The sequence below is a fragment of the Spermophilus citellus genome (assembly GCF_964194105.1).
Source record: "Spermophilus citellus genome assembly, contig: SCAFFOLD_58, whole genome shotgun sequence".
NCBI lineage: Eukaryota > Metazoa > Chordata > Mammalia > Rodentia > Sciuridae > Spermophilus > Spermophilus citellus.
The window spans coordinates 90,648-108,307 of record NW_027672891.1 but is presented as its reverse complement, the minus strand read 5'-3'; the positions used below and the strand labels follow the sequence as shown (position 1 = coordinate 108,307).

Here is a 17,660-nt window from a genome sequence, read left to right as displayed (position 1 = left end):
AGAAATCCCCAACTCTCAATCAATAATCTCCCACTTTCTAACCGCTTTGGGTTCCGCCTACCGGAAGTGAAACTGGAGGAAACGCCACGTGGAACGCGTGGGTTGACGTAAGCGCGCTGACGTCATGCGTCGTTCTTCCGGCGATGGGTGGTCCTGGGATAGGGGGGAGAGGCGGAGCGGAGGCGGGGCTTGGGGCTGGTCGAGCCTTTGGTGGGTAGGTGGGTTCAGACTGAGGGGACTACGGGTTGGCGTTGGGCTCAGCGGACTCGAAACAAAGGACTATCCGGTAGGGTTTCGACTAGGCACCTTCTGGTTAGTGTCTGAGCGGCGGGTCGAGGCTTCTGGGTCATCCAGTGCCCTCGCGGCGCGGTCTCAGCCGGTTTCTCCTCGCTTCCATACAGCCAGCGCTGCGTTGGGGGACCCCGCGCAGCGGCACCTGCTGCTGAGGGACCCCGCGGCCCGCCCAGGTGCTCATGATGGGGCTGATCTTCGCTAAACTGTGGAGCCTCTTCTGTAACCAAGGTGAGAGCGATAGAGCTGCGCAGCGGCTGGAATCCAAGCCAGCGGGGTCCGACCCGTGAAAGGGGACAGTGGAGGCAGTGCTTTTGGTGGACCGAAACATTCTTAGACGCAGAGAAGTGACTTAGTCTAGGGGGTGGGCAGAAACTCGGTATTTTAGACCTGGAGAATGTGCAGGAGAGACCTGGCATGTGGGGAGAAAGAGGGACTCAGAAGAGAAGGCATCTGGTCTCCCAGAATTCAGACAGTATTTTTGGATTTTAGTGGAGCAAAGCGGAAAACACTTAAGGATGCCTAGAGGCATATTTGAGGGCCTATTCAATTTCAATTAGGCATCCTTGAGTCTGTATTTTGCCCCAGGATAAGTGTTCGCCCAGGAACCTAAAACTTCTTTATCTTTTTTTTTTTTTTTTCTTCTTCGAAACTCGGTGTTTTGTTTTCCATCCTACTGTGTAAGCCTTTGCACCTACTTGTTCTCCGATTTTGCTAGGGAATGAGTTCTTTTATACCGGTTTCCGGAAATCATGCTAACCTCTCCACCTTATTTAGGCTTTAAAAATGAAAGGGTAAAGTTTCTAAGCTGGAAACCTTGAATTGAAATGTAAAAGATTAGGTACTATTAAGTTCCTCTGTTACACCCAGATTCCTGAGATAGTTAAGACAACGCCCTACTGGCCATTCAGCCTAGGGCCCTGTGCAGTTCGTCACAGGGCCCGAACCAATCAGTTTGAATGTGTACCCAGTTTAGAAGTGACCAATCACCCCTGCCCAGCCTGTTCCCGCCAATGAATGGACTAATCATGTATCAGAGTTGTTGTTCAATTTTCCCGCGCCTCATGATGATTTGTTCTGATGTATGCAAAGCCCCCCACCCTCTCCAAAAAGTGTACTTAAGCTCTGCTTGAGCTCTGCTCTGGGCTCCGGGCTGCTCTCCCTTCTTGAGTGAGCACAGAGTCCCAGCGCGCTGGAATGGATCCAATAAATCCCCCTTGCAATTGCATGAAGCTAGTCTCGTGGTCTCTTTCTCCGACGTTTCGCCTGACCCTTACATTTGGTGCGTTGGCCGGGAACTGCGCATCGCCGGACGGGGAGACCTAACGAACTGCTTCGGGGGTAAGTAAGGCGCCTCTCTCTCTCTCTCTTTCTCTCTCTCTCCCCTCTCCTTCTTCTCCTTCTCTCCCCCTTGTTCTTCTTTCGCAATTGCTCAGGTGCGATCGCTCAGGTTTGGTCTCTGGCGGCTCAATGGTGGGCGTAAGTCCCCAAAGAACATAATTGCTCAGGTGCGATCGCTCAGGTTTGGTCTCTGGCGGCTCAATGGTGGGCGTAAGTCCCCAGAGGGCATAAGCTCTCAGAGCCTCGGGTGGGGTTGGCAGTGTGTGTGTGTGGCTGTCAGTGGAGAGCGTAAGCTCCCCCTGGCGGTGACTGGCAGACGTGCCTCAGGAGTCACAGGCCACGCCCCCAAGGGACGCTTTGGGGGACTCGGGGTGACGGAGGTGCTCCCCATCAGGTAGAGGGGCGGATGAACCCTCATCGGTGTATTTTACTGCCAACCCGTCTGGTTTTGCCGGCAACTCTTTCTGTTGAATTCACTGTCTGTCTTTAATTTTTGCTTCTGAATTTGTGTTAAACGTTTACTGTGTGTCCGCGTTTGCGTCACGTTTGTGTTGTCTCCCTGCGCTTCAGAGTGGCCCACCCTCGGAGTTGAATGGCCCCCAGGAGAGTCCCTCCCGTTTCAGCCAGGGCCGCATGGCCATCCAGATCATGGTGATCTAACCTTTCAGGACCTCTGCGAATCTCCTCCTGTATGGGTGGGGTCTGCGCAGTCTGCCGGGAGGATTCCGCGGTATGGCGGATTCATCCTGTCCCTGTTCCTCCTGGCCCTTCCACCCATCTGTCCTCTCCGCCCGTGGCCGTCTCCCCTGGGGGGGGGAGGGGGAATGCTCCCGCAGGTTTGGGGGATGGGCGGACAGAATCAGGGGTGAGGTCCGCGGGGGACCGCCCCTCCTCCCCCTCCTCTGCCGGCAACCAGTTGCCACTGGGCCCATTAGCACCACAGCAGAGTGGGCGGAGTTGGCGGGGGATTGCCCCCCCTTCCGTCCTCCCAGCGAGCAGAAAAAGCGGCTCTGGAGTACCTGGCCCTTTCCCTCCTTCGTGGGGGTAGAAGGGACCGGGTCCCCAAACCCCCCCCGAATGTTACAGCCCTCCCCGGCTGCAATCACCAAATCCCGGCGCAAAAGAATCGAATGGGTCTTCCTCGAGTCGGGCTGCTTAAAAATGAAGCCCAAAGCAGATGATAGATTCCAACTAAGGTTAATACTGAGACTAGGAAAGCGATGTTTTCTCTCCCTCCCGTAATCAGCTTGAGTGCAAATAGAGATGCTTGCTGGAGATTTAACAACTTTGACATCTCGCTTTGACTTTTCTCAAAGCCCTGTCCTCATTATTAAATTGGTGTTAATTGGCTTTAGAGATGTTTTATTGGGGAAGCCTAGCACTCGAAATAACTGTAAGCAGAGGATGGGCTTTTTGGGAGCTGGCTACTAAAAAGTTAGGAAAAAAAAAAAAAAGCCTAGTGCCTAAGGTCAAACCAAACTGGAGGAGCTAATCTTGCAAGTGAAAGGGAAACTGAGGAATTCCCAGCAGCTGCCAGAGCCATTTTCGCTTTGGGGAAAATTTCCTCATAATTTCCCTGCACTTAAGGATTACTCCACCTAAATGCAGTAAAGTCAGTCACACTGAGACCCTTGATTTTACACCTATAGTTGCCCCTATGTGAAAACATCTGGTCCACCTGTGGGAAAGTCTATGGTGCCACTGATGGGAGTCATAATTAAATGAGAGTTCAAAACCTGGAGGGATATATTCTTATCTGGTTGTCTGATTGTTTCTTAAAGATAAACTAGGTTAAATGTGTGTCTAAAAAATAATTTCTTTATTGTAACAATCTGGTATCTGAATGGGTTTCTAAAGCATTGCACTATCTTGCAGTTAAAAGTTGGGTTTAAGCAATTGTTTAGTTTGATTTCAGATACTTCTAAAGAGTTTCAATTTTGAACTGGGTAGTCTAAGGAGATTTCACTAGGTATACAGTGCATTGATTTGGGCAAGGATAGTAAATTATGATTTGGTATCTGTTTCTCTGTGTGTAAGATTTAGAAAAAAAAAGTGTTGAATTAAAACGTTGGTCTGGCTCATTAAAATAACCTTAAATAATTAAATAACAACAGTCTTGGAAATTCTCAAAAGCCTAATTTCAGATATGCATGGTAGTGTGTGGTTCTTTCTAAAATTTTTTAGGCAAATTTAATGTAACTTAATGCTACTTTAGGAACTTCAGAACAAGGAAAGTGGCTTAGAGGTCCTAAAGAAATTTCTTCTGATGGTAGAGATCCTATTTCCAGTTTTATGTGAGCAAGTTTTTCTAATGTAAAAAGATATAAAATTTTGGGAATTGCTTCTTAAATTTGTATCATAATTTTCAACATCCAAACCTGGAAATATGACTTATGGCTAAAATGCCTTAGGCCTAAAGTATCTGTTCAAAATAGCAGTTTTTCCCTGCTCCTTCCAGACCTTAGCCAGGGCTTAAGCTGATATGCAAACAGAAGCAGCTTGGAACTCAGGCCCAAGGAAAAAAAGGTAAAGGTATCTTTTTATGGGAACTCAAACTAGATTAAAGGACTTTTGCCCTTTTCTTAGATTCTATGTTTTTTTTGAGCTCATGATTTTTATCCTACAGACAAGTTAATGTTTTTCTGATAAGTTCTATTTTTTGATCAACTGGAGTTTTTTTTTTAAAACATTGCAATGGAGATTTCATCTGCGAAAAACTACGAGGCCTTTATTATTGTTATGTGTGCACACTCTTGTTATGTGTTGTATGTCGGTATGTCTGTATGTGTGTATGTCCATATATCCTGCAGTGATATGACAATTAACAGATGAGGAGCGCTCATAAAAAAATTAAAAATGGATCCAAATATCTTTGATTCACGTGATTCAAATGGTTCAATTTAAATTTGGTAAATAGATAAAAAAGGAGGTCTTAAATTAAGCTTATAAGTTTTTCTAGGTTTTCAAAAAGGCCCTAATAAAATGTTGATGTCTATGAAATAATCTGCTTAAATTCAAAAGTTTACAAGTAATGTTTCAAAATGTGAACAGAAAGAGGTTAACAGGTGAAAAAGAGAAACTAGAAGGTTCTAGATATGGATTTAATAGAGGGAAAGTGTGTTTCTGGTTAAGAGTTTAAGTAATTAAGAGGGTTTAAGTAAGTGATGAAAAAGGTCTGTACAAGTTGGTTATAAGTGTAAGTTTTTGAGCAAGTAATCTTAAAGACATTAAACAGCTGGTTAAACAAGTGCTGTTGTTTTAGAGAATTGTGCTATGTTATTTCTTTAAAAGCTAAACTTGGTTAGCATAAAATCATCAATGTAATTGTGATGTTACTAATGTGTTCATATCTTCCAGGTATACAAGTCTGTAAGGTAGAAGCTTTACAAGCTGGTGTTCTAAAGTTGTATGGTAATTTTAGGTTCAAAGAAAAAAAAACATGTTGGAAATTTATTTATATCACTTGTGTTCTATAACTGTACTTATTATCAATAAGTTATGTAAAGTTCTATGTTGCTTTCTACACTGAGACACAATTTAAATGTATTTTTAAGTTGATGAGAGCCTAATCTGGGTAAAGGTTTTATTGTAAAACACAAAAGTGCTTTGCTACTTTCCTACAAGAGGTTAGAAGCTTCCAGCCTTCCTTTAATTCATGTTTTAGATGTGATATTATGTTGTGTTAGCTAATATTCATGTGAACTTGAGCAACAATTTATGTAAGTTTTGTAAAATGATGTCTAAAAAGCAAAGATCAGCTTTAGAACTATAGTATTTAAGACTTATGAAGAGCCCCGCCTTACTTGAGATAAGGCTCTATGTCCCAACTCACTGCATGTGAAAGTGACTATGAAAGAAGTAGGCCAGATTTCAGTGCATTTAAAGTTGTGCCCAAAAGTTGGTTTTTGTCACGATTGCCAGGATATCAAACAGGGGATTATAATGCATAACTCTGCCAGAACTCAAGGTAGCTATTACGTAAACTAAATATGTTTTTATCCTAGTTAGTTTTGTTTTGAAGTTTGCTTTTAGATGGTCTAAGGATTGCCTGTTAATTTTTTTAAGAGGTACTGCTTTAAGAACTCACAACCTGGGTTAACTTAAGATAAGGAGTTATCACCTACAGGATAGAGAGATAGACATATAAGACTGTTGACTTATTTGCTAGATGTTTAAGATTAAGTTTTAAAATTAAAAATTTGGCTCTTGCCCTCTGAGTCAGTCTGAATCAGGGAATAGGGAACTTTTTCAAAGGGCTCTGCAACTCTAGGCCACATAACTTCCCGAGCAGGGAGATTAATGAGACCAGTGGAGGACAGAAAGCCAGTCAGTGCATTTGCTGTGAAGAGGAGGGTCATCAGAAAAGGGAGATATCCCTGATGCTTCTGAGGTAAGCCGTATGGTCAAGCAAGGCCTGGACCCATCCTAGCGCAAATGGCACTAAGCTGCTGTGAAGTTCCCGAGGACTTCCCAGAGACTCAGCTGACTGTTAACAATAGGAAGAAACAGAAGTCAGTTTGACTTGCTTCATCTTAAACACTTAGCAAAGACAGTCAAAGCCAAAGCACAGCTGTTCCTGGACATCTTAGATGATAATAATAGTTAAATGTAACTTCCATGAATAAGTAGACTAGAGGCTACAAAAGAGATTCTTAGACAGAAATGCCTGATAACTGTCAAAGGGACTGCTAGAGTAGTTTTAGTCTAAGGCCTTTATTTCTAACCAACGCAGGTAGGCTTGATGTTTGCTAGTATGGTTATCCAGCCCTGAGTAGCAAAATTAAAGATTTCTCTATTAGACACAGAGGTCATACTAGTAAAAGGATTTTGCAGGATCAGATGGCATTAAATTATTAGACTATATCTTAAAGGAAAAGACATCTGTAACCCTAAATGTTGTGTTGACATCCCTGACATTTCTGACAATGTGACAAATATCCTTAAAGATTTACATGCTCAGATGGAAGCCATGTCCTCAGCAACTTTGTTGTGAAAACAATATCTTAGCTCCTAGTTCCTGGTACTGCCTTATTGGAAAACATTGTTAATCTTTGTCTTGGTCATTATACTCATTGGCATATTTCTGTGCTGTGGCATTTCTTGCTGCATCAATCTGGTTCCAGTACTAATGAATTCTTGTTTCTCTTATAGACCACCTATCACTCGAATGGCCCTCCAGCCTATTACTTCTCAATTGGACTTTTAGCATGGACCACTCGATAGACCCGATATTTCTAAGGGGGACTCCAAACTGCTTGCTCCACACCGTCCCTTTTCAGCCTGAAGAAGCCAGAGAGATCCTCTTCGTCCCCCTTCCTCACAGCAGTAAGGAGTTCCCAAATTAGAGGGGGGAATGAAGCCAGATTTAAAGTTAGGTAGTCAGTGTAGTTAGATAAATCAGGGTCTAATACCGAGTGAAATCTAAAATGGAGGCCATGCTAAAAATGATTCCAGGAAACACAGGACAACCCATGGTAATCAGAAGGCAATATGCTCCACCGACAGAGATGAAAAATGAGACTCCCCAATAATTATGATTCATTACTTTTAAGATTAAAAGTAGTCAGAAAAAGGAGTGGGGAATGAAAGGGTAAAGTTTCTAAGCTGGAAACCTTGAATTGAAATGTAAAAGATTAGGTACTATTAAGTTCCTCTGTTACACCCAGATTCCTGAGATAGTTAAGACAACGCCCTACTGGCCATTCAGCCTAGGGCCCTGTGCAGTTCGTCACAGGGCCCGAACCAATCAGTTTGAATGTGTACCCAGTTTAGAAGTGACCAATCACCCCTGCCCAGCCTGTTCCCGCCAATGAATGGACTAATCATGTATCAGAGTTGTTGTTCAATTTTCCCGCGCCTCATGATGATTTGTTCTGATGTATGCAAAGCCCCCCACCCTCTCCAAAAAATGTACTTAAGCTCTGCTTGAGCTCTGCTCTGGGCTCCGGGCTGCTCTCCCTTCTTGAGTGAGCACAGAGTCCCAGCGCGCTGGAATGGATCCAATAAATCCCCCTTGCAATTGCATGAAGCTAGTCTCGTGGTCTCTTTCTCCGACGTTTCGCCTGACCCTTACAAAAACAAAAAACAAAAAACAAAAAAACCCTCAGTGTTTTCGGTTTTGTGTAACATGTTACGTGTCCGTAATTAGTCGAGAACAGGTTATGAGACAAGTAGAAGTTTCAAGTCCAAAGGGGCAAGAAGTTGTAAAACCTGTTCTGAGTCAGAATGAGATGTGGTTTCTTGTGAAGAGAACAAATACCCAGACCAAAAAAAGGGGGGGGGGGCAACAGTAAAGTTTTAAGGATTATTTTAGCAGAATGATTTCTTAGTAATTGAAACCACTTTTAAATTCATCAAGTTTCATTTTGCCAGGCATAATTTTTAAAGCATTTTGGTTTTATTATGCTAGTAGCAATTTGTTAGTTAATGTACAAATCCTTTTTCTGGATTTAAGAAGTCATGAACTAGAATGTGTGATGCTTCACTTGTTCTTTAAACTGGTAAGAACACTAGTCTTTCCAGATTATAAATATAGATAAAATAACATATATGCAACATGTGTACCCATATATATGTAAGTATCACTCTTCAAGTGATTTCAAAGTGATCAGAATTTTAACTACCTGTGGATATTATTTACAAATTTAATACTTATTATTTTGACAGCTAAAATGTTCTGAATCTTGTTCTAAGAAATGACTATGTTAAGGAATACATAATTGAAAGCATAAAGATTAATAATCACTTCTGTTTATCATTCCCCTTAGCTTAACAAATAGAAATTACTGAAGTAGTTGATTCCTTGTGCACCCTATTCCATTTTCTTTTCTCCCTTTTCTCTTGTATTACTGTCATTTATCATGTATGAGGCTTTCTGGCTGAAACTGGAAAGTAGTAAAAAATATAAAGTATAGAAAATAAAAGACATTCATGGGCTATATTTTATAGTCACAGAACTGCTTATGCCTCTTAAATCACCATTTCTACCTAGAATTTTTATTTAACTTACTTGTTGAAAATTTAGAATTAATGGTTATTTAATTTTATTCTCATTCTGCAAAATTTACTCATATTCCATAAACCAGTCTTGGGAATTAGGCATAGGAGATAGAAAAATTAAAAACAAACCAAAAAAAAAAAATACAAACCTCACATGCTCTTAGAGCACTCAAAGATTAGTAGACAGACATAGAACAAGCAATATGGTAAATTGCTTCCCAGATATTCCTAAAAATGTAGGTGGCATCAAGAATGAAGTGATCAATTTTTCTTAGGTGGTTCCTGGAATACTTTGCAGAATAAGGTATACTTGGACTTAAAGATGAGTAGTAGGTTAGGAAGCGTGCTAGATACGCTGGGTAAAATGGGCATACTCTTCTCTGGAGAAGAGCTAATTAATACAAAAGGGGAAAAATGAAATACTTTGGTACATTTAAGGAAGCTGAATAGTTTTATTTGGTCGTATAATATATTGATTTGCTTGTTGCTTAATTAGAAGAGATGAGAGTGAAGAGTTAACAGCAGGAACCAAATCACGTAGGGCCTCAATATGTAGAGCAAGCAGTGAGAGCCATTGAAGAGTTTGGTCTTTGGATAATTGTTTAAAACAGAATGATATGTTGAGACTTATATCTTAGTCCAGTGTGGGGTTGTTTTTTTGTTTTTACTATATCAGCAAAACTACCAATCGAAGTATCTTCCATTTTCATCACAATACACACCTGATCCGGAAGTATTCAGTTTGGGTTGTATATTAGAATAATGCCCACGATCACATGTTAGACCAGTTAAATCAGAATGAGGGAGGGTGTCCTGGGCATCGGTGCCAAGATAATTCTAATACAAAGCAGTGCTAAGAACTACTGATTTTATGTACTCCTTTCCCTTAACTCTGTTTCCATATTTCCTCTTTGGTTTCGCAGCATTTTAGAGCCCCAAGCATCTTCTTATAAACAAAATATCTTTTTGGGAATAAGTATACTAAAACATGTATGTATTGTCTAAGTAAAGCAATTTAAACATAATTAATCCTTGCAAATTTGTATTATTTTAATTTTAAGCTAGAAGGTTAATACTTTGACAGAATTATCATTGAAATAATTTCAAAATCCGATTGCCTTTGCAAACATTATTTTATATATTTATGTGTTTGTATATGTGTATTTTCATAAAACATACTTGTGGGGGCTATCTTTAAACTTTCGTCTAAAGTTTGACATATCATTTAACTTTTATAGGCCTGGTCCTTTTTTTCTGTTACAATTGCACACACTGTTCATCAGTTTTTTCCTAGTGTAATCTAGAAAGACAAATGAAATAAGTTTTTTGTTGTTCATTTTCATAATCAAATAACAATAACATTAATTTCATTAATCATTTCTTTTTCATTGGTGATTTTCATGTTATCATTTTGAGCATTAGTATCTAGCTTTCTTTTTCTTTTTTTTTTTTTTCTGGATACTGGGGATTGAACCCAGACACACTTTACCACTGATACTACATCTTCAATTCTTTTTTTTCCCCTTCTCACTAAGTTGCTGAAAGCCTCGCATAGTTGTTGAGGCTGGCCTCAAGCTTGTGATCCCCCTTCTCAGCCTCCTGGGTTGCTGGGATTACAGTATGTGCCACCATATCCAGCTTGATATCCATCTTTTTATGAGTGTTACTGTACATTTCTAACCTCTTAAATCTTGTTTCTTACATTTTCCCCCTTTGCTTATTCTGCTCGTAATTCTGGACTTTTTGCTGGTTTCATATATACCAAACTTATCTGTCTGCTTCCTGTCTTCTAGAATCTTCTAAAACATTGTTTATCCATACCTTAGCAAGGTTCAGTCCATTAATTTGTTCAGATTTCTGATCACCCCATTACCTAGAAGACTTTCTTTGTCATTTTATTAAAAACAGCACTCTTCCTGTCTTAACACTCTCTATGTCTTTACTGTTTTTCTGAATAATATTTTTCTATACCCACAATCATATTATGTTTATTTACTTACTTGTTCTATTTCTTTCAATGGAAATAAACTTGTGGAATTAACTTGGTCTTATTCACTCTTATATTTACAGTGACTGGCAAATAGGTGGTGCTAATTTTTGTCAATTTTTTTGCTTTATTTTATGCAAACATGAAGTTTTATATCAAAGTAGCATATAAATTGTTTTTTTAAAAAATCGAATAATTCTAGTCTTAAACTGATAAGTATGTCAGTCATGTCTCTATAAACTTTTCTTCTAATGTAACATACTTCCATATTTCTGAATACTATGCCTGTATGGAAATTTTAAACATTATCATTTGCTAACTTATGGTAGAAGATAATACTATTATGCCTGTTCGATTCCTTCATCATCATAATATAGGTTTTTGGTATAATTTAATCTCTTTTTATGAAGACTAAAGTCTTGTTACCCCTGGGGCATAGCGTGCTTATAATTGTTTCTGTTTTTCCTTTAATATTTTTACCCCAGTGCAAATAATTACAAAATTGTTTTAGTTTTCTTTGCATGTTTGGCTAAGAGGTTCCTGCTCCAAATCCAACATTTACCTCTCTGCTGGTTTGAACTTGTCTTTGCCATTATTGTACAGTTTTTTGTTTGTTTCCTTAAACCAAGTTACTACATCTCAAGCTGTTTTAGTTTTTTTTCTTTTTGGAGACAGGGTCTCACTAAATTGCCACAGCTCTCCTCAAATTAGTAATCCTCCTGCCTCAGCCCCTAGAGTAGCTCAGATTATAGGCATGACATTTTCAGTTTAAAGATAAAGATGTAGCTCTTTTGCTGGATGCGGTGGTGGTGTGTGTCTATAATCCCAACTTCTAGGGAAGTGAGGCAGGAGAATTCAAAGTTCCAGGCTAGCCTCAGCAATTTGGTGAGGCCCTAAACATTTTAGTGAAACCCTATCTTAAAATAAAAGATAAAGAGGATGGAGAATGTGGCTCAGTGTTAAAATACCTCTGGGTTCAATACCCATTACCCCCCCCACCCCACCCCCCCCAAAAAACAGCTCTGTTGGAAAGTTTTTTTTTTTTTTTTAACAGGAGAGAGAGAGAGAGAATATCCTTTTTTTTTTGGTAGATGGACAACACAATGCCTTTATTTTTTTATTTTTTTATTTTTTTATGTGGTGCTGAGAATCAAACCCGGGTCTTGCCCATGCTAGGCGAGTGCTCTTCCACTGAGCCACAATCCGAACCCCATCATCTGTTGGAAATTTTTAAAAATTTTCTCTTAGGGTTTTTTCCCTAGAAATATTATTGATTATATTATTGCTAGATTGGTTTTCAAAGATTCCTTTCCATATTGCCTTTTTTCCTACCTATATTTTCTGGGTTATTTCCTTTGTCTTCCAATCTCCCCATGGAATATTTTGGTTCAGCTACTATATTTTGTATATATAAAAGAAATTTTTCTAACTTGCTAAATATTTTCTTACTGTTTTTGTGCCACTGTTCAATGAATATTGTCTTTTCCCTCTTTAGTTTCTTTGAGGTTTTTTTTCTGTTCTCTAATATTGTTTATATTTTTTAATTAAGCTTTCACAATGGAAACTTGACCTATAGCTCTCTCCTTTGCATGAATACAACTACTGTTTTATGGATTTGCATTTTGATGGGCTATGCTATGACTACCCCTAAAACTTTTGTAGGTATTTTTATTTCTCTTAAGAAACTGCTTCATCTTTTGTTTTATATTATCTTTATACTTTTATCAGCAATGTTTGAGAGTTGTGCTTGTTCCACATCCTTACCAACATTGGCCATTGTCAGTCTTTTTAATTTTAGTTGTTCTGTTGGATGTGTAATGTATCTCATTATAGCCTTAAGCTACATTTTTTCTGGTGGGCATGCTAATTTCCTTGTTCTTACCATTTTATTTATATATATATATGTGTGTGTGTGTGTGTGTGTGTGTGTATATATATATATATATATATATATATATATCTTTGAAGACAGTTCAAATCCATTATTTATTTAAAAACAATATATATCTGTTTGTTGTAATTTTAGAAATTATTACTATATTCTGAAATGGGTTCTTTGTCAGATTTATGTTTCGTGAATATTTTTCCCCAATCTGTGACTTTATCCTCCCCATCCCACTGCAATGCAAGGGATCAAATCCCTGGCCATAAGCATGCCAGGCAAATGCTTTACCACTGAAGTGCACTCCTGTTCCACCTCTGTTCATTTTCTTAATGGGAATTGTCCTGAGAAGAAATTGTTAATTTTGGTGAAGTTTTGTTTCTTAAACAAACAAAAGCTCAATAACTTTTATCTTTAAGTTACCTGCTTCTTTCATCTGGAAGATTAAGCTAGTGAACCACCTCAGATTATTTTTGGGTTATGATATGACTAGGAATTGGGTTTCATTATTTTTTCACATGGCTATCTGTCTGTTCTAGCATAATTTTCTGAGACTTTTTCCCACAGATGGATTACTTTGGAGCCTTTGTCCAAATTCAAATGATCATATATGTCTTCCTTTCCATTGGTCTATGTCTACTCCTAAGCCATATTACACTATCTCAAATACTATAACTTTAGGGTAATTTTTGTGTGTGTGTGTTTTTTTTTTTTTTTTTTTGTACTAGGGATTGAACCCAAGGATGCTTTACTACTGAGCTAGACCCCAGCTCTTTTTATTTTTTTTATTTTTGAGACTAGTTCTCACTAAGTCGCTTAGAGCCTTGCTAAGTTACTGAGGCTGGCCTGGAATTTGCTGTCCTCCTGTCTCAGTGTCCCTAGTTACTGTGGTTACATCACATATGCCACCATGCCCAGCTTTGTGGTAAAATTAGAAATTTGTACTCTAGAGTTCTCCAACTTTGTTTGTTAATCTTTTAAGATAGAAAATTTTAGTATTGTTTGTTTGTTGTATATTTTACTAATTCCTGCCACTTCCTTCTTTTTACTCTTTTTTGCTACTTCGCTTCTTAAGGATTAAACATAGTAGTACTGATTTTCTCTCTTTAAATGCAAGTGTTTCAAAGCTATAAATGTCTCTCTTGTGTACTACTGCTTTAACTGTATTCCATAAATTTTAGTGTTGTATTTCAGTATTCAGTTTGAAATATTTTTTACCATTTTTTTTGGTGATTTCTTCTCTGACCTATGGATTACTTATGAGTATGTTGTTTTGTTAAGCAAATATTTGTTGATTTTTAGATAGGTTAATCTTAGATCCTAATGTAATCTCTTGTGGTTAGAAATATACTCTATAAGATTTCAATTTTATTTCAAATTTATTGAGATTTTTTTTAGTGACCCATCTGTGATCCCTTTTACTCTTTGTACGATTTACATTTTTTCAACTTTGAACATGGTCATAGAAGCTTAAAGGCTGTGGACTAGATTGTCTTTGCCCCTTAACATTTGTCTTTCAAATCATTACATTCCTGTGGACAGCATTTAAACTTTCTAGATAACTAAATATGTTAGATCAATAAGAGTATTTTGTTTTGTGTTGTTGTTGTTGTTTGGTACCAGGGATTGAATCCAGGGATGCTCTGCAACCAAACTACATCCCCAAACCTTTTTAAATTTTGACATATCTCCCTAAATTGCTGAGATTGGCCTTAAATTTATGGACTCTGCTTCAGCCTCCATAGTTCCTGGGATTGCAGGTGTGTTCCACCAGCTCTCTTTCAGTATGTTCTTGTTAAAGTCTTCTCATCATTATTCAGTGAGTTGGGGAAGTACATCTTTGGATTCTTTTTAACTTTTAGAACACTATAAAACTCAATTTTGTCACAAAAGTGGGTAAGTATCACATTGGGAAACCATTAGCCAAACTTGAAAAAATTAACACATTTTACTAAAATGTTTTCTTATATTTACTACTATTTAAATTTTTTCCTGTTATTTTATTTACATTTACTATTTTAGTAATAAGTGTTAATAAGTTAAGTAGTAAGGAGTAAATGATAAGTAATGAATACCCTTGTATTTACTATTTTAGTAGTAAAATGTTACTTAAAAATTGAGAAGAAGCTTGACACGGTGGTGAATGCCTGTAATCCCAGTGGCTCTTGGGGCTGAGGCCGGAGAATTGAGAGTTCAAATGCAGCCTCAGCAAGAGCGAGGCATTAAGCGACTCAATGAGATCCTGTCTCTAAATAAAATACAAAATGGGGCTGGGGATGTGGCTTAGTGGTCGTGTGCCCCTAAATTTAATCCCTGTTAAAAAAAAATTGAGAAGTAGTAAAGATATGGAACATGGTTATCTTTTTCTATAGGCTCTATACTTCTTGAAATAAAACTATGTTTTAAATACCCATGAAGATATATTTAAATGTTTTTAAACTTTAAAAATAGTGTATATGAGGAATTAAAAGTAAGATCTTTTTAAGCATTTTATTTATGTATATGTAGTTTGCTAATAATGTTAAAATATGATCATGAAGGCAATATATTGCCTTACTAGTTAAAATTGCTTCTCTGGAACCAAATACCTGGCTGGATGAGGTTCTGTTTACTTTGCAGCAGTATGCCCTTGGGAAAGTTATTCAGCCTAAGACTCGAGTTTCCTGTCAGTAAAATGAGAAATAATATCACTTTCTTCTGGGATAATTACAAAGATTGGTCTAGATAATGTATGCGAAATACTTAATGACAATCTTCAGTATCTCTTTTTATTATTGACATTACAATCTTCAGTATCTCTTTTTATTCTTGACATTTTGTTCCTTATCTGAAAGTTGAACGCTAGCTTTTTCTTACCTTTAAGAATATTACCATGTTATACCTCTATTACTTCGTATTAATGGTGCTATTTTTTAAGTGCTTGTTTACCCTACTTTTAAGATTCTTGAGGTTAAAGTCTTTTGCTGTTCATTTTAATCATGAATATCCCATAGTCAAAGCATTTAGTGAACTCAATAAATGTTGAATTGTTGAATCATCATATCTATATTGTTGGTTTGAAAACATTGAATCATCCAGAAATGTGGTTATTGTTGGTGGTTAAAGGAAAGGAGAGGGAAGTGAATATAGTGTAACCTAACAGAGAAACAAGTTCTAGCTTTTCTTATGTCAGTAATTTTGTGATTTTTTTTGGGGGGGGTGGTTCATTAGAGGTACATTTGGAGAGGTACATTTGAGAGAAATATTTCTCAGATTCTACAGTCTGTTCTAAACTATAACATCTTATGACTCTATAATTAATATAGCAGGGATAAAGAAGGTTTGAGAGCATATTTATTTTCAAGATTCAGCCATCATTGCTATGTAGGCTTTTTCCTCTTTTTTACTGTCTAACTTTTTTCTGTCTACACCTTTGCAATAATTCAAACATATATTTTATAAATATAGTATCCCAAATTTTCTAAATCACTAAATTTTATTCTGTTTTCCTTTGTTTTGTTTTATGGTTGTTTACAAACTATATTTATAGTACTTGCTCTAGTTACATGATAGCATTGGGATAAATGTGCTCTACTAGAATGTAGCAGTCCCTATTTCATGATATCTTTCGTACACATTAAAATGAGAAGTTGGACATTTGATCATATTTTAACAATATTAATTTTAATGTGATAAAATAAATTTTGACACATTTTACAATTTATTTTTTAATACCACTACTGTTTAGTACCCATGATGCTAGTCTATTGGGCATCAATTGGTATTCTATACTAAAACTATAAATTCTTTTTCCACTGAGTAAAATTTAAAAATCGAAGAGAGAATTTTTCTTTCTTTGATTTTTTTTCTCCCACTTTTTTTCTTTGAAGTTTCTTTTTTCATTTTTATTAGCCATTGTTTTTTAACCTGCTCCTGTGTACAAGCAAGGGCTCTTACTTATTTCTTTTGGATCCTCATTGTGTAAGTCTGTGTCCCTGTACAACTTACAAAATAAAAACGTGGACTGATTTTTAAAGAAATCCAAAAGAACTAACACCATAGCCAAGAATACAAAAACGTTCATCAAAATTAAAACTTTGCTATTGAAGCTTTCCTTCATTTAGTACAAATAAGCATACATTATGTTGGGGTCTGGAGATGCATAGATAAATAACATTGGAAGAATCTCTCCCAGCTTCTTGTTGGAGAAAGAAGCACAATTTGGTTTCCAGGAAGGTATTTCTTTTTCTTTTTTTTCTGGGATTGAAACCAGTAGTACTTAACCAGTGAGCTACATCCCCAGCTCTTTTTTTACATTTTATTTGGAGACAGATCTCATTGAGTTGCTTTAGGACCTTGCTAAGTTGCTGAGGCTGGCTTTGAACTTGAGATTCTCCCGGAAGTTATTTCCAGTGAAATGATGTCCTTGGTAATGATCTCATGGTATGCAGACACATTTTTTTAAAGAAAACATTCTAATTTACTGTAACTCTGATAGTTATGGTAATGTCTTAACCTAAAATTATTTTTACTCACATTTCTATCCCCAACACAAATATTCCTGCCCTGAGCATGGGCACCTTTTATTCTGTGACAGCAAATTGATTTTTCCTTGAATGGGTAAAAACTTTACTAACCAGTATATGACCATCAGCATACTCAATTAGCAATTATTTAGTAGCTTCCTAAAACACAATTTCAACTCTTATGCAACAGAGTGCATTTTTAATTGGTTTTTAATCAATGACTTTTGAACTGCTTTTATTCTTACTGTACAGATGATGATAAATATATTTTTTCAGAACAAAGATCTAAAACCTTATTATTCTGTGCTTTTTAAAAACACATAGGCATTCCTTTATAGTTGATGTTCTCTTATAGATAGACTCAGATTGTTGATGGTAATTTTAAGATCAGAAGATAGAATTCAGTTTATTTGAAGGATAATTGTGTATACCTTCATCATAAGAGTTGAAATTGTGTGTTTTAATTGCCAGAATTCCTTGTCAGTGTGGGCTAGAAGCAGTTTTATACAACTTGAATGAAATCTATATGCTATCCACCTTCAGAGTTTGTCTCTCCTTAATTCACTTTGGAGACCAACCTTTGGGAGACCAACTTTCAAAATGATGCATGATTTTTACTGTTAGGCCTTTTAGTACTCTAGTTGTCATGATCATC

The 17,660-nt window shown here is 37.4% G+C and overlaps 1 protein-coding gene across 1 annotated transcript in view; it reads left to right on the top strand.

Moving 5' to 3' along the window:
* Positions 1–253: 253 nt before the first annotated feature.
* The window catches only part of LOC308640435 (uncharacterized protein), a gene marked incomplete at its 3' end in the record, with an annotated part of 28,896 nt that continues 11,489 nt past the window's right edge, over positions 254–17,660 (top strand). Inside the window, exon 1 of the mRNA XM_081312356.1 lies at positions 254–522. Within this exon, the coding sequence (XP_081168482.1) occupies positions 474–522 (49 nt within the window). The 5' untranslated portion in view covers positions 254–473. The remainder of the gene's footprint in view (positions 523–17,660) is intronic.